This window comes from Denticeps clupeoides, chromosome 16 (assembly GCF_900700375.1).
Source record: "Denticeps clupeoides chromosome 16, fDenClu1.1, whole genome shotgun sequence".
Lineage (NCBI taxonomy): Eukaryota > Metazoa > Chordata > Actinopteri > Clupeiformes > Denticipitidae > Denticeps > Denticeps clupeoides.
Window position 1 is genome coordinate 20,013,274 of NC_041722.1, and position 27,478 is coordinate 20,040,751.

The 27,478-nt window shown below is 50.1% G+C and overlaps 1 protein-coding gene across 5 annotated transcripts in view; it reads left to right on the plus strand.

Moving 5' to 3' along the window:
• LOC114766392 (transcription initiation factor TFIID subunit 4) overlaps nt 1–27,478 on the plus strand; it is a 60,383-nt gene that overhangs the window by 8,743 nt on the left and 24,162 nt on the right. For 2 of the 5 annotated variants that reach the window (XM_028957145.1, XM_028957147.1), the window contains 11 exons: nt 630–776; nt 1,409–1,531; nt 1,670–1,759; nt 2,150–2,341; nt 3,891–3,966; nt 4,447–4,561; nt 7,207–7,376; nt 9,981–10,111; nt 10,611–10,736; nt 15,187–15,243; nt 26,639–26,761. In XM_028957145.1, the coding sequence (XP_028812978.1) occupies nt 630–776; nt 1,409–1,531; nt 1,670–1,759; nt 2,150–2,341; nt 3,891–3,966; nt 4,447–4,561; nt 7,207–7,376; nt 9,981–10,111; nt 10,611–10,736; nt 15,187–15,243; nt 26,639–26,761 (1,350 nt within the window). The remainder of the gene's footprint in view (nt 1–629; nt 777–1,408; nt 1,532–1,669; nt 1,760–2,149; nt 2,342–3,890; nt 3,967–4,446; nt 4,562–7,206; nt 7,377–9,980; nt 10,112–10,610; nt 10,737–15,186; nt 15,244–26,638; nt 26,762–27,478) is intronic. The other 3 variants (XM_028957146.1, XM_028957148.1, XM_028957149.1) reach the window with 2 other exon arrangements.

Sequence of the window (27,478 nt, forward strand, 5' to 3'; positions counted from 1 at the left end):
GTCCACAGGTTAATCAAGGCACCTGTGGTTCACCTCTTACATTTACGGCATTTACCAGGCGCCCGTATCCAGAGCGACTTACAATCTGTAGTTACGGGGACAGTCCCCCCCCTGGAGACACTCAGGGTTAAGTGTCTTGCCCAGGGACAAGATGGTAGTAAGTGGGGTTCGAACCCGGGTCTTCTGGTTCATAGGCGAGTGTGTTACCCCACTAGGCTACTACCACCTCTTAAAAGCAGGGGCGAAGCATGGTTTGCAGTCGTCATGGTTTCTGGAGCCTAAATTTGTTTGGCATGTTGTGATTTCGGTAGGAAACTGCCAGGGTCTGGCAACCGGCGCACGGGAGGTGCGATTATTTATTTATTTATTTATTTGTTTCCCCGGGTGTCGCGTCCTACGGGACTACGGGTCTAAGCTGTTCCGTTCCAGACCTCCAACACCCCTCCCTACCCACCCTGCACACTTCCCCCCCGAACCACCCTCCCTTCTCCGCTCAGAAGTGTCCACAGAAGTCAGGACACCCGATGTGACAGGAGCGCAGCGCCGCGTCCCTCCTGTTCTCCGTGGCCTTGCTGGGAGCGCGGCGTCACGTCCTGTTTGTCTCTCTGTCTGCCTCCTTCCTGTCCCAGAAGGCCCCGGCGGTGGCGGTGACGACTCCGCAGCAGCTCCCCGCGGTCATGGCGCCCCAGGCCCCGGCTCCGCCCGCCACCCAGCAGCCTCTGGCCCCGCACAGCACCGCGCCAGCACCGAACCCCGGAGCCTCCGTCATCTCCCAGGTCCGTCTCTTTTTGTCCCCTCCCTCTCTCTCTCTCCTTGTGTCTTTCTCTCCCGCCGGCTGTCAGCGCTGTCACAGCTGCCAGCAGGGCTGGCTTTGTCACCGCCGTGCCCGCTCTCACGCAGCTGGTCATGGGCAGGGGGCTGCCACTCGCTCCCTGCATCCCCAACACACACACACACACACACACACACACACACACACACACACACACACAGGCTCCAGGCCTGACCTGTTGTCAAGGAGCATCACTGCAGGCATGCTGACGTGTAGACACGCCCGGCGCGGTCAGAGGCGCCCGCAGCCGGGCAATTTCAGAAGTTCCCCCTCGTCGGTATTATTAATAAATAACGGTGAGCGGGACCGTGGACGTGTTTGTGCACAAGGGGTATTAATGGAGGGAAACAGAAGAGATGGACGTGTCACGTTATCGGCAAGAATCCTCCAGAATCAGGAAGTAGGGGGTGTGACAGCTGTCAATCTAGCCTTCAGGCTCCTCCCCCTTTTAATCTTTGTTTATAAAATCATCATTAAATGTAGTCTGCTGGGAATCAGAGATACTTACACACCAGTCTGTATTTCTGCAAATGAAAAAAAAAGACCGAGCTGAATGCTCTCTGTCTCGTTCTACAGGAAATGCAGGAAAACGTGAAGAAGTGTAAGAACTTCTTGGCCACGCTGATCAAGCTGGCGTCCCACAATCCCCCGTCCCCGGAGACGTCTCGTAATGTGAAGGCGCTGGTGCAGGACCTGCTGGTGAGTTTATGGGGAAATTGATTTCTGAGCGAGGTGGGCATGCATTCGACACGTACAGTGTTTCCACGGTTCAATGTTGAAATAATCTAATAGATTTTTGTTTGTACATCTCTCTCTCTCTATCTCTCTCTGTCTCAGGATGCCAAGATCGAGCCCGAGGAGTTCACTAACCGGCTGCAGACGGAGCTGAAGTCCTCGCCGCAGCCCTACCTGGTCCCCTTCCTCAAGGTTGGCCTCCGCCTCGCCCCCCCCTCTTGTCCTCGGCGATCTTTTTTTCCCGGCAGTGAGTGGTGAGGCGGCCTCGTGTGACGAGGAGGGCCTGAATCCAGAGCGCGTGTGACAGGGGACCCCGCGGGCCTCCCTGCCGCTTGCCGCCGGCGCCGTCCAGCCAGCCGTGATGAGTGTCACATCGTGCCACCGCAAACGCGGTCACGTTGTCATGCGACGTTAGGACGCCGATGTCAAAATAGTCCTGAAATAACAGGCCACCATTGTTTCGTATTTCGTCTTGCTACTTGTACCAATGCAGTCCAGATTTTTATTTTATAATTTGTATTAATTACAGGTTGGTGCTTTTTTAAAGCCTCGATTACCTCTCTTCTGTCCGCCTGTCTGCAGAAAAGCCTTCCGGCCCTGCGCCTGTCCCTGCTCAACAGCCAGCAGTCTCTGACCCAGCCACAGGCCCAGGCCAAGTCCGCCACCACCGGCACCCTCCCCGGCTCCAGCCCGGCTGGCCCAGCTGTCCGGGTGTGCCAGCCCAACAGCCTGGGCGCCAGCGTGGTGCCCGCTGGGGCCCAGACAGCTGCCCTGGTACGTACACAGCTTGCCCTGGTGTGGCCATGATGGAATTCCACTCTGGAAGAGCAGCGTTGTCCGTCACAGAGAACGAGGCCGTGTCATTATCAGGCCGGGAGAATATTCATAATTTAATTAATCCTTTATAAATGCTTTAAATCGGTTTGCCGCTGTAGCACCAGTCAGCTGGACGGAGCATGAAGACTCTGTGGTCTGATGTTGTCGGGGTTTTCGATTAGAGCTGCCAGGGCCCGACATGTACAGCTTATTAAAAGTCCACCTCGCTTTGCGCATGCTACAAGCTCCAGACTACGCAGGAAACGTAATCTAGCCTCCGTGTACGTTTCTGCATCTCCCTGGCTTAGGTTCACAAATCAAACGATCGTTTCATAAGGAAATGTAACATTTCTAGAACACGTTTACCGACTTGCAAGCAGTGAATCGTACAGTTAGGATGTTCGTGTTGCTATTTATTATTGCTCTGTATTAAATTTCATTGTGTGTAATCATGACCCTGGTCATGTAGGTTAGTGTAAATCCGGATTGCCTGTAAGTATTACCCTGTCGCTTGGAGAGCGATCCTCGGCTGGGCGAGTGGGCTACGTCCCTGCCGAGTGTGATGGGAGGGAGGGGTACCAGGGACGCCAACCCCACCCGGAGGTGACGGGGGGGCGTTCGCGGGTCTCCCGACACTGTTAAACGTCCCTGTTCCTGTAGTTAAAAACCTCTTCCCTCCCTCTCAGGTGCCTTTCCAGAGCTAATGGGCTGCCGAGGCCTTTTGGCTCGGCTACTTCCGTGCCCCAGCATGCATTTGGTGTGCTGGAGGTGGGGGCTGAAAATGGCTCCCACCATCTTCAGACCGTGAGCAGTGATACCGCAGACGGAGGGGAGTAGAAAACAAGGCTGAGAAATATGCAGCGGGAAGCAAACTGGTTGCGAATGGATGGCTTGGCCGAGGGCCCTGCCCACGGCCCAGTGTGGAAGTAGGAAGAAGGAAGTGTCTCTATTAGCGCAGCCCCCATCCAACCCCCCCCCCTCAATCCCCCTTTTCAGCCTTTTATTCCGCTTCTTGTATCAGAAAAACAGAAATTCTATCTTCTGCTGAAGTGTAACTCGACAGAGGGCGGAAAATGGTTATTAATCTGGCCACATTCGTCATGAGTCCGGATGCATTTGTCTGAATTTTTTTCTGTTTACTACATTTATGCCGATGGTTTTTCTTTTTTTTTTTTTTTTTATATATAAATTAGAATCTCTGAATACTGGAATGAGAGGGGCATTTTTTTTCGCTGTCCAGCAGTACGCTCACATTTCAGGCAATGAAATGTCCGGTTTTTACGACTCTGTACAAGCCGGATATTAATATCGCTCTTCTCCTTACCTGTATGTCCTCATATCAAATCCTATAGGGAGATGTCACCAAAGAAGTGGTTCTTTTTTTATATATTATAAAGTTGAAAAAAAAAAAAGGTTAATTTCGATTTTGTTGGTGGATAAATTCTCCTTGTCTTCATGGCCTTGTTTTTATTTATTTTTTTTGTCTCTAATTTCTTTATTTGTCCAGGGTATCAAACGGGCGGGAGGTCCGGGAGCTCAGGTGCGGATGCCCATGGTGATCACACAGACGGTCCGAGCGCCAGGTATTATTCCCGACTTCACCTTCGCTTCGCCTACTGTGTGTGTGTGTGTGTGTGTGTGTGGGGGGGGGTGTAGTACCTGAGTGATTAGATGCAGGGGGGGACGGGGACGTTTGATTAGCACCTTTGTTAGGTGACCGACAGCCTGGGGAATGTCCCATGGTTGTCCTCAAACTGGAATGCGGGGAAAGGCACTTAAAATACATGGCGGCTGTTGGCGAGGAGCGTGTCTGTAGAGAAAAGAGGAAAGAAACGACGCTGAAATTGGCTCTGGCAGTCGATGGGCCTTGTGGAGAACCAGCCTCCACGGTTGAAGCGCAGCACTATTGACAGACGTTCTCGTTCTAACGCACGAACCTGGGGACGACCGTCCTGTCCCCAGAGTGCCGGGAACAGTTAAAGGTAGTCTTCAGACATGAAGGGTGTTTGATGGAGATGCACGGGGACAGCTCACGATGATCTGTTGTTTTTCCCGCTTCTCAGGCGTGGTCGGGAGGGGACCAACCATCCAGGCAGGGAAAAGTCCCCTGGGCGTTGCCGTGCAGTTTTCCGGAAATCAGAAGAACAAGCTGAACGACCCCGGAGGCGGATCTTTCAGGTATAAATCGGCAATAAAAAAGTAAACAAACGGGATGGTGGGGGGGAGGGAGAGACGGAGAGGGTAGGACACGACTCAACGCGGCCACATGGGGGCAGCATCCTACCGAGCTGGATCACATGACTGCAGGCGACACTCTCAGCCAGTCGCCCCGTCTCTCTGTACGTCTCGCTCCCCCCGCCTGCCGATCTGTCTTTCTCTGTCTCTCTGCGAACGCGGTTTGGAGGGACGAGCAGCGTCTCACAGGGACCCTCTTGTTTGCTCAGGCCTTCGCTCAAACTCCGGCGCCTAAACGAACGCGATCGCGGCTTCGCACTCGGCTTATACCAATCTCACAGGCCCAGAATACCTTCTGGTCTTCAGCAGGGTTTTGACGTCCTTATAGTGTGTGTGTGTGTGTGTGTGTGTGTGTGTGTGTGTGTGTGTGTGTGTGTGTGTGTGTGTGTGTGGGTCAGGCAGGCCACAGAGTTCATGGTAATGGCCCTTCCTGCTCCGCCCCGCGGGGAAGGAGCTGCCGCCGGCGCTGATTGATAAACCAATAAATCTTTAGCAGCGTTGGTAATTAAGCTGTCAGGCCTGCTTGTTACTGACGACCTTTTTCCCCTCTGGTGTGTGTGTGTGTGTGTTTACAGCACAGTTTACACTCTTTGTAAACCAAGTAGCATGTGTGAAAGGGCCACGCGACAGACCCTCGTCCTTCAAGGCGTTCCGCCACCCAGGAATGATGCGGTGACAGCGATGTCACCAAGCGGTCACTCCTGCACTGCTCGGCGTTGTAAAGGCCATGATATCTGTGCGAGTAAAGGAGGGGGGAAAAAAAAACACAAAATGGATTCGGTTGCATCGAAGAAAAAAAAATTCTATATAGTAATGGAAGCGTTACTTCTGTCTTCATTTACGTTAGTATGAATGATGAGTGTTTCGGAATTTGAAATGGTTGGTGCACAGTTGTCCTCTTATTTTGACGTTGGCTTGTTCTGTGCAGGGCTCTCGTCATTTTAAAGAATTGTGCTCTGAAGGAAGTAATTCACACTTTTTAATCAGCCACCAATGTGCATATTTCTGGCCAGCACGGCTATGCTGGCTCTCCGTCCTTCATACAACTACGTCAGCATGTTGTCTGTCGATGTTGTGTGTGTCCCGTGCTCTTGATGGTGGCGGTGGAGTAATGTGGATCCCAGGTGGGGTTCAGATATGACTTCTCCATGCATGGGCTGGGATCCAGTCTGCTTTTTAATTCGATTCTGACAATTGAATAAAAGTTCAAGCATATAGTAGAGAATCTTTTTTTTTTTTTCCATTAACAATAAAGATGATCCAGGCTTGTTACTTCAACATCATAATCACACATGCTGTGGCTGCTTGTCCTGCTTTTAATTCCCACATTTGTCTGGAAATGGACCCCTGGTTACTTGTACGTGTCCTGTGGGTGCCTGTAGATGTTTATGGGTCGAGTCCACTAATCCAATCTATTCTCTTCTTGTGCTTCCACTTCCTGTCTTTCTTTTCCTTCCCTTAATTCCCAATCAAGTCAGTTCCTGCAATTACTTGCAGTAAACCAGACCGGGACAGTACACAAAACTCATATTCGTGCTACTTATTCCTCATTAATCGTTAATTTTGACCCTGGATTTTATTCTCTAGTTGCTGCTGTTATGCAAAGCAAACTGACTTTACTGACTTTGAAGCAAAATTCTGAGGTCAGGACGTGATGATGATGATGATGATGATGAGGAAGAATGTGCTGTATCCCCTGCAGCGCCGCTGCTCATTAGTCCTGTGACACCGCTGAGAGGCCGCCGGACCGAGGGCCACGTCGGCGCGGAGGTGGACTCTGATCGCCTGTGTCACCCTCCCGCCGCGGTGTCACCCCTCATAGAGCGCTTCGCACGCTCGGCGGCGAAGGCGTTGCACCTGCAGGACCGCCGCGCGTGCTCTGTAGTTACGCGCGCCCTCGCCGTCTGGCACTGGCAGGAAGAGAATGTTCTCCGCTCCGCCGGCAGCGCAGGAAGCGCTGGAGCGCTCCTGCTAACACGCATTAATTAGGCCACCGTTGCCATGGCGCACCGGAGAGGAGGGACCAATTGAGCGCCGGAGCTGTCAATTAGATCCTGCGCTTGCCACGCCTCTTTTGAGTCAGCAGTGGCAGATTGAGTTATGATGCCACTTTGAAGTCCCCAAACTTGCTTACAGCCCCTGGTCCGCAAACCGCGCCGCTGCCGCAGTCGGAGAATGAAACCACAGAGGACCAATTTGGAACGTAGTGCCGTTTTATACACGACTGTAAGATTAAAAAGAATGTAAAGTCCCGGACGTTCATGTTGGTCACCTGTAAGGACAAAAATCTGTTTTCAAGCGTCTCAATCGGGCGAAAAAAAATTGAAGAATCACAAAAAATGAATTGTGGTTTTATAGTGAATATTGCACCTTATATACATACACATATATACATTTAATAACTTTTTTATTTTTTACGAAAGTCGGGTGACGTCCCACTCGCTCATGAGGGGTTCAGGTGAGGAGATAAATGCAGTAATTTAGGTGCCATGTATAGCTGCCATGCAGGGATAATTTAACAGCGACAGGCTTGTACCACAAGCAGGACGCATCAGCAGCTTCTCCGTGTTTGTGTGTTCCTGCCACAGAGACGATGACGACATCAATGACGTGGCTTCCATGGCCGGGGTGAACCTGAACGAGGAGAGCGCCCGCATCCTGGCCACCAACTCCGACCTGGTCGGCACCCAGATCCGCTCCTGCAAAGACGAGGCCTTCCTGCCCCCGGGCCTGCTGCACAGGCGCATCCTGGAGACAGGTACCCTGCACCCGCCACCATGCAGTCACGTGCCCAAAATGTACTTAGTTAATCAGTCCCGTTTAGGGTAAATCCGCACCGCTACCATTATCATCACCATATGTACGTCGGAAATTTGCATCTGGGTCATCTTACGCAAAGCTGTTTAGATCTGCAGTATGACAACTAAATGAAATGTTAAAAATTTAATTATATGCCCCGTAGCGTTCCAAATAATTTTTCCCCCCTCATCTCCACGGCGCGTATCTCCTCAAACTTTCACTGTGTCAAAATGTAGGCCAGTTTTTTTTTTTTTTTTTTTTTTCCCTGCCGCCCCGGGTGATGAAATCTATCTCCTGACTTTGTGTATATGGTGGTGTGTTTTTCCCCTCCTCCTCCTCCCTCTTTTTTTCCATTTATTGTTTTGACTGCATTTGTAGTGTCATCACTAAAGAGGTTTTGATTCGGCTCTCCCTGCGCCGGGGCGCTTTCTTTCTGGCCTTAGTTTAAATTTGGTGCACTTAACGGCGCTTTCACCTCTTCTAATGAATTCTTCAGCGCCTGTCCGTACTCACTAGACCTCGGGCCTTGACATAAATAGTTTATAGGGCTGCCGTTTGAAGGCTGCTTGTCAGATTGTCCTGTGGACTGAAGCAAGACCGTTTGCCGCTAGAGGACTTTTTATTTAATTATTTATTTATTTAAATCATTTTTTTCCCTTCTTCTTCTCTTTCTACCCGTTGTGGCGGAAATTCCACATGCAATAGTATAAACCCGACCTGTTGCAGGCGCTGTGGTCAGCGTTGCCAGATATGGCTGATAGATTCCGGATCAGCACAGGTTCAGAACGTGCCCTAAATATAGCAACAGCAATTAACCACAATCACAAGCAGTATGTCTCAATGCATATCATATAATTTTCCCTCTCGCTATGGACTTACGTACAAGATTTACCAGTGTTATCTGATGCACTCGCCTTTTAAACATGCATTTTAGTTCTTTACTCTCATAATGCCTGCATTGTTTATTTAATTCATTTTAAATATATCTAAGTGATCTCTGATCAGCTCAGTTTTTTTTTTCTTTTCCCCAAATTGTATGTAGAAATGTCCAATCTGGCAACACAGGCTGTGGTTTCTTCTATTTACATACAATCCCTTCCTCAACTCTTTCCAATGCATGCTTTCCGCTTGCCCCACGTAACTATTATTATAGCAGTCCATTTTTAATGTAAAGTCATTAAAAATGTAAATAAAATGTCAATATTTCAGACATTATTAAAATATGGTGATGCTGGATGAATGCGTTTGTGAAAGGTTTTATATGAACATATTGGTATGTTTTGGTAGGCTTTCCGACCCCAAATGCTCATTGCATTTCATAATTTAATTACGTGGGAGAACTTGGTTCGACGACCACTGAGCCGAGGGTGTCTGCTCCTATCACACGTTCCCCTCTCCACACTGTCCTCCTCATGTTGGATCTCAATTAAGTCTCTACAGTTGAGCTCCGCCGCCTCCAGGCCTCTGCCGCTGCATCTTACCTCGGTGCGGTCGCTACCCGCTCGCCACGAGAACCGTGTCGGGGAGGGGGAAAAAAACATGCAAATCCTCCCTGCGCGGCCCCCGGGGGCCCTCGTGTGCGGGGACGACCATGCCGCCCCCTGCTGGCGAGTGGCACATGTTCTTGGCCGATGTGTCAGTGATTGGCCGCGGCGAGCCTTCGGCTGACAGGAGACCGAGGGAGGTTCCCCGGCCTGCCGTCTCGGCTCAATCTCGCCGCGCTCCCCCGCCCCGACCTTTTATGCTGGACCCTCAGGGTCCCGGACCTCCAGAGGAGACCTGGGAAGGTTGCCGTGGGCCCACGTCCCGGAGAACCCGCCGAAATCGGTTCGCTGGTCCTCCGATTCCGGCCTGTCGCGCGGCCTGGGACACACGCACAGCAGCTGGGGGCGTCCTAGGCCCGTCCGGAGCGTACGACGGCGCGCCGCGATCCCGAGGCACGCCACGCCGGCGCCAGGAAAGCTGGTCGGTTAATAATTAGTCTCACCAAGTTCCTAACGCGCACCACTGCTTGGACCGAGCGCCGGGTGTTCAACACAGTCTGCAGCTCCCGTGATATTTTTTTTTAATGATCTGTTTTTCAGCTCCTTCGAGATGAGTGCCGTGTGTGTGTGTGTGTGTGTGTGAGTGTGTGTATAACATGTAGTGTAAGGCTGATTTAAATAATTGCTGTGATTTACTTAAAAGCGAGCCAGAGAGAGAGAGAGACTTATGCTAATTTCAAATAAGAAAGAAATAACAGATTTCCCAGCCCGACCGTGTCCCGCGTTCTGCAGTAGAACTTTGGAGAACCGCGTTGCTGCGAGGAGGCCTAATTATCTTTTTAAAGGAAGGTGGTCAACGCCGTTTACACACACGAAAGGGAGCCGAGGGCCTTTAAATTCTGGTTTTCTTTTTCTTTTCATCACTCTCGTTCTTCTGTCTTCTTCTTTTTTTAGTTTTTCATTTGGCCCGTATGTAATTTTTTTATAATTGTAAAATGTAATTTTTTTTAATTTTATTTTTTAATTCGGCCCGATTCGCTGCTTTGACCCCGCCCGTCGTCTCCGGTCACTTTTTGCAGCGAAGAGGTTCGGCGTGACGGAGGTGCCGGCGGAGGCGGTGAACCTGATCGCCCACGCCACGCAGTCGCGGCTCCGCACCGTGCTGGAGAAGCTGTCCATCATCGCCCAGCACCGCATGGACTCCTGCAAAGTAAGTTGCCGCGCCCCTCCGCCTGCTGGCAGCAGCCCGCACCGCATGGGCGCCTTGAAGTTGTTTGTGCCGCGCGCCGTCTGCAGGTGAACGAGCTCTCTTGTCGCCTTTTTGAAAGTAAGAAGTTGAGCGCGGCGCGGCGGAGCTATCCAGACTCTTGAAAGGGCCGTTTCATCCGGGCGGGGAGTGGGTGAGGCGCCGCGGCCGCCCCGGCGCTCAGTTAAACGCGCCACACGGCTGCGCGCGCTCAGAAGTCCCCCCCACTCCCACCCCCCCCGTGTTGACATCAGCGAAAAAGAGCGGGAGACGCGGAACGAAGGTGGGGGCCTCAGAAGTCGCTCCGCTCGGATGAACTATTCGAATCGGCGCGTTTTTTGATGACCCACAAACTTTATTGTTTTTTTTTTTTGTGTTTTAAAAAGTTGCGCGTGGCGACGCGAACGACGAGTTGAAAGGAGGCTCATCCGTTTGTTCCCCCCCCCCCCCGTGTCTGTCGCAGGACGAGGAGTGGTACGAGCAGTCCACAGACGTGCGCTCGCAGCTCAAGTTCTTTGAGCAGCTGGAGCGGATCGAGAAGCAGCGGAAGGACGAGCAGGAGCGGGAGATCCTGCTGAAAGCGGCCAAAGTGAGTCCCCGCCCCCCCCTCGACGCCCCAACACCCCACCTCAGAGACGCGGCAGCAGCATTTATTTTCTCACACGGCCCTAGATCACAGACGGTTTGATCTTTGACAGACGCTACCGCTGACACCCAACACACTTTGAAGGGAAGAAAATATGTAGATCTTTTCAGACTTTTGTTCATACGTTTTTTTTTTTTATTAAATGTCTGAAACTTAAGTTTAATGAACTTTGCCTTCTGTTATGATGTTATTCCCCAAATTTTTTAATAATATTTAATCTTGTGCTATGTGATCAATATCCAATTTCGATAAATGTAGGTTGACTGAGAATAATTATAATTATGCAAATATATGTATAGACTATCTGAAATTGATTATAATTATGTGGACATGTCCTAAAGTTTGCTTATTTGAATACAGTATGATCACAGTAATGATGATGTCATGGTGCAAATTGTCCACCCCTTGTCATGACATAGTAAAATTAGTCCTTAGTAACCTCATGACTGGACTACTGTAACTCCCTTCTAGCTGGTCTACCACTATGTACCATCTGACCTCTACAACTCATACAAAATGCAGCAGCACAACTGATCTTCAACCTTCCCAAGTTCTCCACACCGCCCCTCTGCTACGTTCCCTCCACCGGCTCCCAGTAGCTGCACGCATCAGGTTCAAAATACTGATGCAGGCCTACAAAGCCAAACATGGAGTAGCACCATCCTACCTCACAGCCCTTATTACACCTCGCACTGCACCTCGTATACTCCGAGCCTCCAGTACTGCTCGCCTGGTCCCTCCATCTCTGAAGGTAAAAGGAAGACGCTCATCTAGACTCTTCTCCGTCTTGGCCCCTCGGTGGTGGAATGAACTTCCAGCTCAGTCACTGAGCACCTTCACACGGCAGCTCAAGACCTTCCTCTTTAGAGAAGATTTAGATGAACTTGTAACCTTCTTCTTGTCTGACTTCTGTATAGAAACTAGAACAGAGTGAATAAAAAGGTTGTATTCATAGTTGGGGGTCCTAGTGAACCAGAATTGACCACTTCATCCATGGTGACATGGAAGCACGTTGTAAGTCTGCCAAATGCCTTAAATGTAAATGTAAAAGTCATGACCGCCCGCTTAATCTTAAAAGTGCCCCAGACATGAAATTTTCTTTTGGTTTTTCTGTTCGTTTTATTGGTCCCCTAACACTGTGTCTGAAGTCTCTTTCTGAAATTCAGTCTTGGTGCAGAAACCTGCTGGTTCTTCAGAGTCTCGAAAAAGATCAAAAATACATGACATCCAATCACCGAGCAGCTGCAGTGCTTCACACGTTTGGAACCAACGACGGTCGCTGGAGATCATGTTTTAGGGGAGCGGTGGGAAATCCCCTGGGCGGAGAAAGCACGAGAAACAGGAGGTGACCTTTCCCCCTTATGACGTCATAAGGGGCACAAATTCCTGATCAGATCTTCTGAGCTGCCGCTCTCTGAACAGCGAAGCAGAACGACCAAAACACCCTTTACACCGATCGCCATTTCTAGCCGCTTCAGGACCATGGACAGGCCAAGAGGGACTCGTATTAAATGCTAAATAATCTCAGTCAAAGTTAACCTTTCATGTCATGGGACCTTTTAAATATTGGAGTCCAGAATTTTCCACAGTCTCTACAAACCTGTAAGGTTGTGTAATAGGGTGTTTGTAGCCTAGTGGGTAACACACTTGTACACGAATCAGGAGTCCCAGGTTCGAACCCGAAACTTTGTGTTTGGTGGCCTTTCTGGAATCGCCGTGATTACTGAAAAAGAAGAGGAATGTCACATGGCCCTCAGCGAGCCGGCAGGACATTAGAGAGAGAAGGGTTTATTAATTCGTCCCAGGCCGAGACGTCGTGCTACCGCGCACGTCCCCACCACAATGGTGAGATTGTGTCCTCGCTGGGCTGGGTGTGGGATGTTGGAACTTCTCTCACCCAGAGCCCTGAATGGCGCTCCTGACCCCGTCGGCTTTGGGCGTTTTCCTAACCCAGTCGGAATGTTTGCGGCGATGTCTGGTGCCGGACCGCACCTTAACGCCACAGATTACTGTTCAGTGCAATTTTTCTCCACGTCGTGGACGATGGACGGAAGTCGTGTGCATTTCTTCTGAATATCAGTGTAACACAGCCCGGAAGTGAATGTCCTTGCTGTGCGTATGTCCGGGCCCGGTTCAATACGAGCCCGCTAAAATAATTCCTCGACCATAGTCCATTTTAAACGTGACTCGAGTCTTTGGGGATGCCGCGCTGGACCAGAGGGCAAATGTATTCGTCTTAGTGGAGATGGCGACCAGTACGTGGAACCGGCAGATATATTTAAAGCCAATTAGCGTCGCGCCGGGCCGGGCGGGACGAGAGCGGGGTATGGTGCTTTTTTTTTTTTTTTTTTTTTTTTTTTTTTTTTTTGGGGTGCTGACTCAGAAGCCCCGTTGTTGAAGAGGCAGGAGACCATTACGGAAGCCCGGCGCAATTAAAGTAACATGCGCCATTGCGTTCAGACGTGCGGCGCTCCGAGAAGCGAATTATGTGCTTGTTTGACAATGAATCTTAATGAAACATGCAAATGATTAGCTGTTATGGAGAATGAGTTTATTTGCTGGTCCGTACCGCACTTTCGAACGCTTCAGACCTGCAACGTTTTCTGAAGGCCATTCCAGCAACGTTAATGTAACGTGACTAGTAGGACATGCTTTTCCATGATAATCCTGCTAAAACGGACATTTATCTGGCCTCCGTACCACGTTATTATTACTGTGCGCTGGCGGTAAGAGTTGCAGAAGTAATCGTGTTGGCGGAGGCAGTTCACACACACACAACTCCACCGCACAAGAGTCAACTACCCACAATGCTGGACTCCGTTATTTCTTCTGAGTGGAGGCAGTTCTCACACACAAACTCAGCTCCACCACACAGCTCCACCACGCAACAGTCAACTACCCACAATGCTGGACTCCGTTATCTCTTCTTCTGAGTGGAGGCAGTTCTCACACACAACCTCCACCACACAAACTCAGCTCCACCACGCAACAGTCAACTACCCACAATGCTGGACTCCGTTATTTCTTCTGAGTGGAGGCAGTTCACACACACAACCTCCACCACACAAACTCAGCTCCACCACGCAACAGTCAACTACCCACAATGCTGGACTCCGTTATCTCTTCTTCTGAGTGGAGGCAGTTCTCACACACAAACTCAGCTCCACCACACAGCTCCACCACGCAACAGTCAACTACCCACAATGCTGGACTCCGTTATTTCTTCTGAGTGGAGACAGTTCTCACACACAACCTCCACCACACAAACTCAGCTCCACCACGCAACAGTCAACTACCCACAATGCTGGACTCCGTTATCTCTTCTTCTGAGTGGAGGCAGTTCTCACACACAACCTCCACCACACAAACTCAGCTCCACCACGCAACAGTCAACTACCCACAATGCTGGACTCCGTTATCTCTTCTTCTGAGTGGAGGCAGTTCTCACACACAAACTCAGCTCCACCACACAGCTCCACCACGCAACAGTCAACTACCCACAATGCTGGACTCCGTTATTTCTTCTGAGTGGAGACAGTTCTCACACACAACCTCCACCACACAAACTCAGCTCCACCACGCAACAGTCAACTACCCACAATGCTGGACTCCGTTATCTCTTCTTCTGAGTGGAGGCAGTTCTCACACACAACCTCCACCACACAAACTCAGCTCCACCACGCAGCTCCACCACGCAACAGTCAACTACCCACAATGCTGGACTCCGTTATTTCTTCTGAGTGGAGGCAGTTCTCACACACAAACTCAGCTCCACCACGCAGCTCCACCACGCAACAGTCAACTACCCACAATGCTGGACTCCGTTATCTCTTCTTCTGTTATTATGATGTTGGAGTCCAGTTACAATGTCGCGCTGTAAGGAACATTGCGCCATGGGTGATTTGTGTGTGAACGTTGCTCTCTGAGCGTCTCGGTGACATCCTGCGGTTGGGTCGGGACGTAATCACCGCTCCTGCCGATAATGAGAGTCGTTCGCAGGTCTCAGGCGCTCGGTCATTACCACAGCGACTCGGAACAAAAGACTCCGAGGAGGAGAAACGCTGCCTGACTTTCCTTCGGCTCCAGGCCCCCCCCCTTCTCCTCCTCCTCCCCTCCCATTTGCCCCCCCTGCGCTGGGTGCCGAAGAAAAAGAAATTTTAATAACATCTTTTGATTAGAATCCGCCTCCAGCGGCTTATTTACGGGCCAGATTCGGAGCGGGCGGCGAGGGCTCCGCCCCGAGGCGCACAGTTGCTCCTCAAACGCGGCGTCCTTGACACCCCGCATCCTGTTCCCGTTTTGTACTATTTCTGTGCGCCACTGCAACAGATGAGGAGGGTCCTTAAACCGGCTGTTAACCTGTGTTCTCTCTCTCTCTCTCTCTCCTCGGCAGAGTCGCTCCCGGCAGGAGGACCCCGAGCAGGCTCGGCTAAAGCAGAAAGCCAAGGAGGTAAGCGCCACGGAGATCATTACCCTTGACATTTCCACGGCTCCGGCGTATTAATTTTTCATGCCGCGCTACACACACACATACATACAGTGCCATTAAAAGAGAAGGAAAAAGTTTGAGGGATTATTCGCACTGATTGATGTCCATGTTCGGGAAGTGTTTTGCCCCTCCCCCTTTCCACCTCCCAGATGAAAACTGATTTTTATTTTATTGTTTTTTCTTTTTTTTTTTTTTTTTACTTTAATGATAAATTGGTCTCATGATTGAAGCCGCAGCGAGTCGTCGCCGTGGCTTTTAACGCAGCATTTGCATGATAAAAGCCATTAGAAGCCCCTGACGTTTACACGCCCGCCTGCGCCACCCGACCGGCTGTGTGACACGTCGCGTCCTATCGCGCCGGGACGCTGCAGCTCGCTCGGTCTCTCGCTTTTTTTTTTTTTTTTTTTTACAAATTGTTGGGTGCCTTTTATCCCCCAATTATAAAGGGAAGTGTCGTAGCGGCCCGACTCCCAGCGGACCGGAGAGTAAAAGTGGAGCAGTACTTTCCAGTTCGGAAAACTCGGCAGCGGAGCAGTCACGTGGTGTTTACCCGTGACGGCCCGCTTTCATGACGCGCCACCCAGAACCGAGGATTTCAAGCAAAAAGAACCAAAAAAAAAAAAAAAAAAGATTACGTTTGACCCCCATCCGCAGCAGGCTGCCGCGCGGCGAGCATCCGGCACCTCCGCCTCGGAAGCCTGCGAAGTGGATCCTCGCCTCCCCACGAGCCCCACCCCTCCCCTGCGTATGCAAATGGCGGCGGGCTGTAATAGGCTGCGGCGTGGCTCCGCCGCGGGCCGCGTGATCAAAGTGGATCTCCTCCCCGTTAAGTGGCAGGCTGCTCGTCATCTGGATGCCGCCAGATTAGCTCCTGCGTGCCGCATTTTTCGCTCGGAATTTTAAAGAGCCTCCGCCTGAAATTGTACTTTATTTAATGTCCCCACGACCAGGAATGGGCTCTTTTTATATATATATATATATCTCCATCCTCCCATCACCTTTTTTCCCCCCATCCTCCTCCTCTTCTTTTTTTTTTGGGGGGGGAGGGGGTCGGGGGGTTTAATAGCCGTCGTTTCTCAGCTCGGTGCCTCGCCGCTTTTCATCACCTCACTGGCTCAAGGGGACACCGCTGCCTGTTTGTGTCACATAGCCGAAGTCGCTTGGCGGCGCGGCACATCTGCCCAAATTCCGTCGGGATAATGAGTCCCGGCTCCTCGTAGGAGTAAAAAAAAAAAACGCCGCGGTTCCGATTCTGGGACCAGTGCGGTATCTGATTAAGTCATTGATTTCTGGTAACTCGTCCGGCCAAGTTGGTCCCTCACCCCTCGTCCTGCACCTCTGGCCCGGGAGCGATGTCCACGAGTCCCCCCCGACACCCCCAGAAGGTCACAAGTGCCCCCTTCTGACCGGGTAAAGCCCTACAGAGGCAGCTGCGGCGCCTCGGCCCGGTGCAGGGACGCGGGCGGGGCCGATGCATCACAGTGTCAGCGCGCGCAGACACACACTGCGGCCACAGATTCATCATCGGCACCGCGGTCCCCGGGACAGGCGGCGGAAATGGGCAGGCGGGCAGCCAGCTGGGCGGCGAGGGGTCCAGAGTCCGCCCCGGGGACTGCTGGTCCAGGCTGAGGCACGCCGCCATTATATCCAACCGTTGAAGTTTGGACGTAGCAGCTTTACAAATGCGAGAGACACCGTGACGTCTTTAAAAGGGTTTTAGAAATGTGACGTGGTGGTTTGCATGGTCCTCAGCAGTGGAGGTAACTATAGAGCAGGACAAGTCTGAAGATAAAAAAAAAAAAAAAAAGTTGCATTTACCAGACGTTCTCATCCAGAGGGACCCCTGGAGACACTCAGGGTTAAGTGTCCTGCTCAGGGACACGATTGTAGTAAGTGGGGTTTGAACAAGGCTATTTACCACCCTTTTAAGAGGGAAAACCAACCCCGCATGTCATCACCTGAATTTGGGAACGATGTTGGGGGAACGTGTGGATCCCTCTAGGCCTTCACGTTTCTGCTCTTAAACTTGAAGGAGGTCGGGTCATGTGACCTGACATTGATTTATGGCGCTTCGATTCAATGACGGACACTGACCGTCATGTTTTTTTTTTGGTTGCTACAGCGTTCCGTGTCGGTCAGATCCGCGCTTGTGTTGCTTGTTGCGGTCTGAAATCTGAATGGTTTTGGGCCCGGAACACCGGAACAGCCGAGGAGAACCATGCCGACTGCCATGGTGTGCTGTTGTAGGCTTTTTAATTGGTTTACACGATTTCCGGCCGTATTTTAGTTACCTGATCATTCATATCACAATTCGTTTATTTTTATTACGCGTTAACAGAATGCGAATAGTCTCAGTTGAACATGTTACAGATTTGGGGCACCGGAAGACATGCATGTCGGGTGAAGTGGTGATGGCCTGGTGTGTGTGTGTGTGTGTGTGTGTGTGTGTGTGTGTGTGTGCGTGTGTGTGTCTCCACCACGCCATCCTTGCAGCAATGCTCTGCATTTCCCTCCGAGAGATTCCAGACCTGTGCAGCTGTCCAATGGGAATCTCTTGAGCTTTTTGTTGGAATAATTTTCCTCAAATATTTTTCCACCTCAGGCGATGGGAGATGGGTATCTTTTTTTTTTTTTTTTTTTTTTTTTTTTGCATCGTTTGCATGCCAGTCCTACCGCGCACTACAGCCCATCATGTTTCAGTACATTGTGAGTGATGTTCCTTCCTGATTACATGGAGGCACGGAGTGGATTTTCTTTTTTGCATGAATCACCTTTTAGTGATTCCCTGATAGTGAGATGGACAGGGCTTCATTTTTTATCCTATCCAGAGGTTGCATGATGCTTCTTCAGCGCCACACACACACACACACACACACACACACACACACACACACACACACACACACACACACACACACACACACACACACACACATATATATATATGTATCAATCATGTGACGACTAATCGCTTTCACTATATTTCCATTATTAATGCACATCATGTGACACTACAGGCCATTCACTGATTCCAATCAATTATTGTATAGCGACATGTGACGCTGGAATATATAGAACAGGGTAGTGTGTTCAATTCGAGCCAAGTGCTCACGTGGGACATCCAGAGGTCTGGTGACATCGGGACGTCTCCCCCCAGTTTGTGCCGCCGGTGATGAGGGCCCGTCCCGTCTCCCCGGCGTAAACCCACGGCCCGCCGTGTAAAACGGGCCGCTCGGGAACACGCCGGTCGACTTCGGTGGGCGTCAACATCGGGTTGCGTTTTATAAAGGTGTCAATTACAGTTATCAGGGTCGACCGGATGGCTCTTTAATTGCATATTGTGTTTTCATCTTAATTATTTGATGATCAAAGCGGGTTATTCAGTCTTTAATTAAAAGTATCACGTAATAAAGATGTTTTTTGAAGGCCAGAAATGTGCGTAGGCTACATAACAGTCCGTCCTGACGCAGTTTTTTATTTGTTGCTTTGTTGTTGGGCGCTTTTTGCCTCCACTTTCCTTGTCCTCCAGTCATATCACGCGCACAAAGGGAACGAGCCGAGCTCTTTTAAAAATACCTTTGGTGTTCCTGTGTGTTTTCGTGTATTACAAAGTGCCGTAGTGGGTGGGAGGGAGGGTTGGGGGGGGGCCACGACAACAAAAAAGGGAGATTTGCCTCGGAGCGCCATCGCAGCTCGGCTCGTTCCCGGGCCCGCGGGAGAGCACTTTCCCACTCCTTGGGACGCCGGCACCGGGGGAATTGGGCTACGCCGAGCGACGCTGGTGGCGAGGTGCCAGCCTGCCTGGGACGGCGGGCGCGCGGCGGCCGAGAAGTGCAAGCGGCTGCAACATTTTGGTGGCGGGAGGACAAGAAAAGAGCAGCGCGCTGCGAATCCAAAAGGCGCAAAGAAAAGCATTTACAGAAAGGAGGTGCAGATTTCACTCTGGTCCGTTTGGACGCCACATTTATTACATTTGTGGCATTTACCAGACACCTTACACTCGGTGTTTTTTTTTTTTTTTTTTTTTAGGGACATGGTTATAGGAGGCGGAGTTTGAACCGTTGGTTACCCGCTTGGCCACTACCACCCACTGTCTAGGTATTCAATTTACGGCGTTTACCAGACGCCCTTATCCAGAGCGACTTACAATCAGTAGTGACAGGGACAGTCCCCCCCCCTGGAGACACTCAGGGTTAAGTGTCCTGCTCAGGGACACGATGGTAGTAAGTGGGGATTGAACCTGGGTCTTCTAGGCGAGTGTGTTACCCCGCTAGGCTACTAACCGCCCCGATCGCACATGTCTGTTGAGTTTAGGGCATCGGCGGCCTGGCGGTTGTGGAAGCGGACCCGTAAACCAGAAGGTTGCCGGTTCGAATCCCGATCCGGGATCCGGGCGCGCCATTTTTAACTTCTCCCCCGTACGTGTGAGTTTAGCCCCAATTGCCCAACATCGTGAAGCTCTCCTCTCCTCCTTTCCTCCTCTCCTCCTCTCCTCTCCTCTCGCCCACATGTTTCCATTAGATTGTCATGTTGGCTAATTAGAGAGCGGCGGCATGATTCACCTTGTTAATTAGAAGGACTTGCACACCACGGGCCCGGGGGGCGCGGAGAAGGCGGGAGAGGAGGGAGACGGAGAGAAAGAGGAGCCCGGCGTCGCAGCCTCCGGTCCCCCTCCGCCTCTGAAGCTTCTCCTCTCATCTACCTTCCAGTTCCTTTTCTTTCCTTTTTTTTTTTTTGATTTGGGGAAAAAAAAAAAAAGAATAAATCATCGGCGCCGGCATCCGAGTTCACGTCTTCGGCTCGATGCAAATTGCATGTGATCAATAGGAGGTGACGAGTGCCGAATCGCGCTTATGAAAGGCAGAGGGAAAACGAGAGCGAGGCGAGTGCTAGTCCAAGCACGGAGAAATGTGCGAAACAAAAGAGCAAATGAAACTTTTTTTTCTTTATTTCCTCCTCCAAGTGGGAGAATTTCCCCTTAGATAAGCATTATTTTTAATGATCACCTCTATTTCAGGGGCGCAGTATGAAGTCTGTTAAATTTGCTTATGAAGGGGCTTCCCGTTCCTTCGCTTAACCCCGACGCCTCAGAAATATTACGTTTGCAAACGTGCAAGTCGGGTGTAAATTACATTATTTTTTTTTTTTTTTACATTCTCTCGTTATTAAAACAGTTTAGCTGTGTTAATTTCTGCAAATATAATGTGGTTGAATATGAATGAGCGGGTCAGGGAAGGTGGCATTCGTTACAAGCAGCTTGGTTTACTGGACTCCCGGCGTGTCCCGCCCTCCGCGGGACGAAAGCAGCGTCTTTTTCCTCCCCTCACGGAGCGTCGCGTTGGTGGGCGTCTCTCGTTTTGTCCCTTCCTCGCCTGGAGCGTTCACTTTGAAGGGTGGCGTGTTTTTTTTTTTTTTTTTCCTGCTGAAGTTGGCAAGGACGCGCGTGTCGATACGGCACAACAAGCTGCCAGGCGCACACCTGGCCCGCTGCACCCAGTTACAGCGGCGACAGCCAGAACCCCAGCACTCACCGAGCCCGACTCGAGGACGCCCATCGGCCAGCATCTACAGGTCTACCGAGTTCGTTTCGCACTTGTCTTTATGGCAGAATAGATTTTTGTAGGTTTGCACTGATACCGAGTGCAGAGTTGCAGTTTTTGGACATTTATCACAGGGTGGTAGGAGCCTAGCGGGTCACACACTCGCCTACGAACCAGAAGAGCCAGGTTCAAACCCCACTTACTACCATCGTGTCCCTGAGCAGGACACTTAACCCTGAGCGTCTCCAGGTGGGGGACTGTCCCTGTAACTACTGACTGTAAGTCACTCTGGATAAGGGCGTCTGGTAAATGCTGTAAACGTAACATAAACGTTTTACCAACATCCATACACTAACTCCCCGTCCAGAACGTCCGGTTTCTAAAACACCTGCGTCCAAACAGGAGCGTTATACGGGACAGTGGTGTCCCAGTGGGTAATGGGGCGTCCCATAATTGGAAGGTTGCTGGTTCGAATCCCGATCCGCCGAGGTGGATCGGTCACGGTGCCCACTGCTCACCAAGGGTGACTGTTAAATACAGAGGACACGTTTCACTATGTCACCGTGTGCTGTGCTGCACTGTTTCACTTTCCTTCAAACGTTATCGTCCACATGGAGACGCGGAGAACGAACTCCGTTTTAAACACCACCCCCCCCCTCCACACCAGTAGGTGGCGCTGTAACTCCCCACTCTCCTTGTTCGGCGTCTGGTTCTCCTCCGCGGTGAGTTAAACATGCCGTTGTTCTCTTTTTATTAGAAATGTGCAGCGTAGAGACGAGTTCTTGTAGTTGCTGCGGCGTAGCCGCAGACGTGTTGTCCTCCATTCTTCTATGTAGGATGCGGTTGGGGTTAAAGGTCAGGTTGGAAGTTAGGCTCCAAAAAAAAAAAAAAAAGAAATTCCATTCACATGGACAAGAGAAACTCACTCTGGGACTCGTTTTCTAAATGAACCATTCTCTTCCTCTAAGTTCTGAAATATCGCAAGGCTCCTGAAACAAGACGATGTTTTTGCAGCACTATATAAGATATAATAAGACATAAATATGCAAGGTCATGTTCTGGATGTCGGAGATAATAACACCGGCAAAAAGGGTTTTTTATTCTTCCTCTCCAACACACAGGCAGTGGTGGCCCTAGCGGTTAAGGAAGTGGCCCCGTAATCAGAAGGTTGCAGGTTCGAATCCCGATCCGCCAAGGTGCCACTGAGCAAAGCACCGTCCCCACACATTGCTCCCCGGGTACCTGTCATGGCTGCCCACTGCTCATTAAGGGTGATAAATACAGAGGACACATTTCACTGTGTGCTGCTGTGTGAAGTGATTGTCACACGTGATACACAGCAGCACAACACACGGTGCACACAGTGAAATTTGTCCTCTGCATTTAACCCATCACCCTGAGTGAGCAGTGGGCACCATGACAGGCGCCCGGGGAGCAGTGTGTGGGGACGGTGCTTTTGCTCAGTGGGACCTCATTGGATCGGGATTTGAACCGGCAACCTTCTGATTACGGGGCCGCTTCCTTAACCGCTAGGCCACCACTATCACAAGTGACTAGTGCTGCACGATTAATATAATCGCAATCGTAATCGCGATGTCAGTCTGTGCAATTACATGAACGCAAAAAGCTGCGATTTAAATGTGACGTGTTTGGTCACATGACTTTCGATTCGGTTCAATGGAGACCTCAGATTCGTGACTCGCATAGACATATGGGTACACGTACGTCAACGTCTGCGCCATATTGCGATAGGCTGTGCCGTGCAGTGACGCATATACATGTCTATGGAGAGAAGTGCATAAAAATGCCTCACTCTTGTGCTGCTTGGGGCTGTACAAACCGCTGTACGCTCCAAACCAGATCCTGGGGGGATAATATTAAAAAATTTAATTATAAAATTTGGCCATTATAAAGTCTTAATCTTAGCTAAGGTAGGCTAAGCTAGCGAAGCTATGCATTCCTGTGTTCAAGTCAGCCTCCAAACAACGTTTTGGTTAAATGTAAGAACTATAAAACGGGATTTTCTAGTGGCCAAATATAATCAAAACAGTTGTTTAGCCTTACCAGGGTTTGTCGTTCGACAGTAATATTTTTTAAAGTAAAGACTTTTTTGTGATTATTTAATTTAGTAGACTATTTTTCACTTTGAAATTAAACATTTCACTATTAGTAATTTGTATGTGACTTTTCATTGATATACAAGCAAGTGCCCTTTATCATATCGCAATTGCATATCGCAATATTGATCTCAATAATTGCAATATGTCTTTTTCCCCAAATCGTGCAGCCCTACAAGTGACAATTACTTCACTTTCACTTTACTTTACTAACTATCAGTAAGTTCTCGTTTGGTGCCGATTTCTGTAAATCCAGTAGATACGGGCAGTAGTAGTAGCCTAGCGGGTAACACACTCGCCTGTGAACCAGAAGACCCAGGTTCAAACCCCACTTACTACCATCGTGTCCCTGAGCAGGACACTTAACCCTGAGTGTCTCCAGGGGGGGACTGTCCCTGTAACTACTGATTGTAAGTCGCTCTGGATAAGGGCGTCTGGTAAATACTGTAAATGTAAATGTACTGTGTTGTGTAGTATTTTGTATCATTTACAGCATTTATCAGGCGCCCTTATCCAGAGCGACTTACAATCAGTAGTTACAGGGGACAGCGTGTTACCCACTAGGCTACTACCCCCCTTATCATTGTGTATAGGATTGTACTATACATTGGGGTGTTAGTAGCCTAGTGGGTAACACACTCGACTATGAACCAGAAGACCCAGGTTCAAATCCCACCTTCTACCATCATGTCCCTGAGCGAGACACTTAACCCTGAGCGTCTCCAGGGGGGACTGTCCCTGTACCCGCGTTACAGCTCTGGCAAAATATGTCCCTGCACGCGAAAACATCTCACGGCGCGCAAATGTTCCTGCAGCGGCCGAGAACCAGCCGGACCAGCCGACTGCACTAAAGTCGGCCTTGCAAGGTTTTCAACTTGCCCATCTGACCCACCCGTCCGTACGCGTGCGTGTTTTGTAACCCGTGACGACCGTCTCCGGACCTGCCCCCCCCCCGCCTCCATTTTCATCGGGGCTGCCACCGCCTCCCCCCACACAGTCAAGCTCCTGCGTTACGCTCCGCCAAGGACATCTGTCTGTAAGTGTGTGGAGGGCCGGGGGCGGGCCTGCGGGCGGAGGGGGAGGGTGGAGCGGGCGTGTGCGGGGAGCCGAGTCTTTGTTAGAGCAGCAGCAGCCGCAGCGAACGGCAGGTTGGCGATCAGGAAACCATCTTTCTCCGCGCGGGTTCGGGGCTTACAGGCGATTTGCATCATTAAATAAAATAAAGTTGGATGCTCGCGTGGAAGGGGGGGTGGGGGTGATAATGGGCAGGTTTTTTTTTTTTTTTTTCCTCCTCGTTCTGAAGGACGTTTTCTACACCAGGGCTTAGACCGCAGTCCTAATTTGCTGGCAAAGTCCTTATAAATAATGGAACGTAAGGGAGCGGTTTCAGTAAATGCGGAATCTTGGCCTCTGTGATTCGTTACTCCACATTGTTGGAGTCGATATAAGATCCAAATGCACATAAGACTTTATTAATGCATCTCAGGGAAGGTCTGACTGCAGAAATGAAGATGCTTGTCAAGCCTTGTTTTTTTTTTTTTAACTTTGTTTATTGGAATAAGTGTATGAGAAATAACAATATTCTCAAAAGAAAACAGCTCATATAAATATAAATAGCTCATATAAACATATAAATAAACAAAAGGAAAAATATATATATATATATACACACACACATATACATACACAAATTCACAAATTGGTGGATTATCATGAAGTTGTTTTTAATGTACTGGTACTATGTACAGAGTAAACAATGTTTGGTATCAGTACAAAAAGCTGCATATGTATGAATGTAGCTCCTCTATCGTGATCCAGGACCTTCTGAGTGATCGGCTGGGCTCCATACTGATTCTGACCTTTCAGAATGATTTCTCCATACAAGCCGGACGTCCTGCTTTCAAAGGCCACCGGTGGCCTTTTCCCACGGTTGGCATTTACGGCGCCGGACCAGATCGAGGGATCGATCCGGGCCGTGGAGGCTATCTAATTTCCCGGGCATGTTCGGCGCCCGGATCCCGGTGCTCGTTTTAACCGCGACGCCGGGTAGTGCCGGCGACGGGCCTGCAGATGGCGGATCTGAGGTCCGCATCCATCATGCAGTCGTAAATCTGAAACGCAGACAGTAGCTCCGGGCGGCGGGAGTCCGTGCCTGGTGCCAACTGCCGCGCAGAGATGCCGGCGTCCCGGTGCCATCAGGCTTCCCGCTCGGCGTCACCGCGGGAAAAAAAAAACACACAAAACAAAAAATCCCGACTGTCTAACTCGGCCGTCCGTAAAGGGGTTAAAGGTCCCGGTGTCGCTCGCGCGTGAGAAGATCGTATATTGAATATTGAAGAGGAATTACGCGGCGTCTGTGTTCTTCTCCCGTCCCCGGTTATTCCCATTTTGTGGGCTTGTGATGTCAGTGCGGTTGAGTTTTCCAATGATTCCCCCGTGTTAAATGTGAAGTGGCAACACCCTAAAGGGCATACTTTGCCACGGGCTCTTTTAGATAAATAAAAATCTGAGGCCACGCCATGCGCCGTCGGTGAGGAGCCGGAAAAGTCTCCCTCGTTCACGATCACCATGTCCGCGGCCAAAACGGCGCGCGGCGCGAGCATCGATCGCTGGCCTGCGACGGGGGACATAGGTGGGGGTGGCACCGAGGCCCCGCGGCCGGGCATGACATTACCTGGGGCCTGCGCTCCCGCTCGCACATCACAAAGTGAAAAATCACATCACGCCGTCTGACACGTACGCGGAGAGTGCCCGACAACGCGCCGCCATCTTGGAGCCGAGCCCCTGTCCACGACTGGTGGGACAAAATAGGACAGGTTTGATCTGTAGACTTATGCACCTTGCACGACTGGTACATATAAACCAAAGGTGTGCCAACACAATTATTATATTTTTGGGAATATTATTAGATTTGGAATAATAATCTGCAGTTTCAGCCATATGAGCCAATGGATTAAAGAAAGATGTGGAAACGGACGCCATAATTTCCACACAAGGTAGTCAAATAGCGCCATATGGAGTTTATTTATTTGATTGGAAAGTTAGGATTTTTTTTAAAAATTTTTATTTTAAACCCCACTCGCCACGTCAAAATATGGCGAAGCGTCTGATCTGTGTTGGAGGGGCACATTCTGGGACTGTTGGCAAAAGATACGAAATACTTAAAAAAAAATTGTCTTTAGACATAGAGCTTCCTTTAGAACTGAAGAGGATCACAATGTTATATATAATATATGTTATGTAAGCGTATGCTGTATATGTATATTCACATCCGGCACATGGGCATTGATGAGATGCATTTATCTCCTGTACTGTATGAATATATTGAATGTTTGCACTTGCTGATGGACAATTTTTTTATAAAAAGTGGGTGCAATTAGCGAAGCGATCGGTGTCAATTCTTATCTGGCAACATCTGGGGTTCAGGGACGCAAGTGGGGTTTGAACCGGCAACTTGGATGTGGATAGCTCCACCCTGATGTTCAAGAAAGGGAGAGTCATATCACTTCTTCTTTTTGGCCTTTCGAATTAGCAGAGAGCAAGATGGTGCTTTATTTGCCATGTGGATCAGAACAAGCTCTGCTCAGACCATCTGTGCCGCATCCTTTTTCTCTGCGTTGATGCATGAACTGCTCTTCTGGAAGTGTTACCAGTTGTTCCGAGCCCGAGTATAACATCCCTCACCCTCTCGCCTCACAGATGCAGCAGCAGGAACTCGCCCAGATGAGGCAACGCGACGCCAACCTGACCGCACTGGCGGCCATCGGGCCTCGGAAAAAGCGCAAGGTGGACTCGCCCGGGGGCACGTCGTCGGGGATCGAGGTGAGAGCTGCACCACAGAATTCTAGAAGCTCCTCCCAGGCCACACTTTTCCAAGCTACCTCACACTGTGTACCCTCCACCTCAATGGCATGTCTGAACGAGTTTTTTTTCAAGGATTCGTGTTCTTTGGTTTGCATATTAAAATCGTGAAGATGAACTATAATGCTGTTTTTATAAACAAAATTTTAAAAGGGGAAGAGCCTGTAGGCATGATTGACAGCTACCAACATGTTATCAAACACTTTAATTCCTAGTGAACGTGACCACGCCCACTACCAACACCAACATGCAGGTTATCAGGCGCTTTAATTCCAGTGAATGTGACCACGCCCACTACCAACACCAACATGCAGGTTATCAGGCGCTTTAATTCCAGTCAACGTGACCACGCCCACTACCAACACCGACATGCAGATTATCAGGCGCTTTAATTCTAGTCAACGTGACCACGCCCACTACCAACACCAACATGCAGGTTATCAGGCGCTTTAATTCCAGTCAACGTGACCACGCCCACTACCAACACCAACATGCAGGTTATCAGGCGCTTTAATTCCAGTGAACGTGACCACGCCCACTACTGACACCAACATCCATCCGGCCTGTGTTTCCATTTCACCACCCATCGTGTCAGGAGGCTTTGAAATATCAGTGATCTGAAGCAGTGATCTCTCTGTGTTGCATTGGACTGAAGAGGGAGGCAGAAAATTAGTTGTG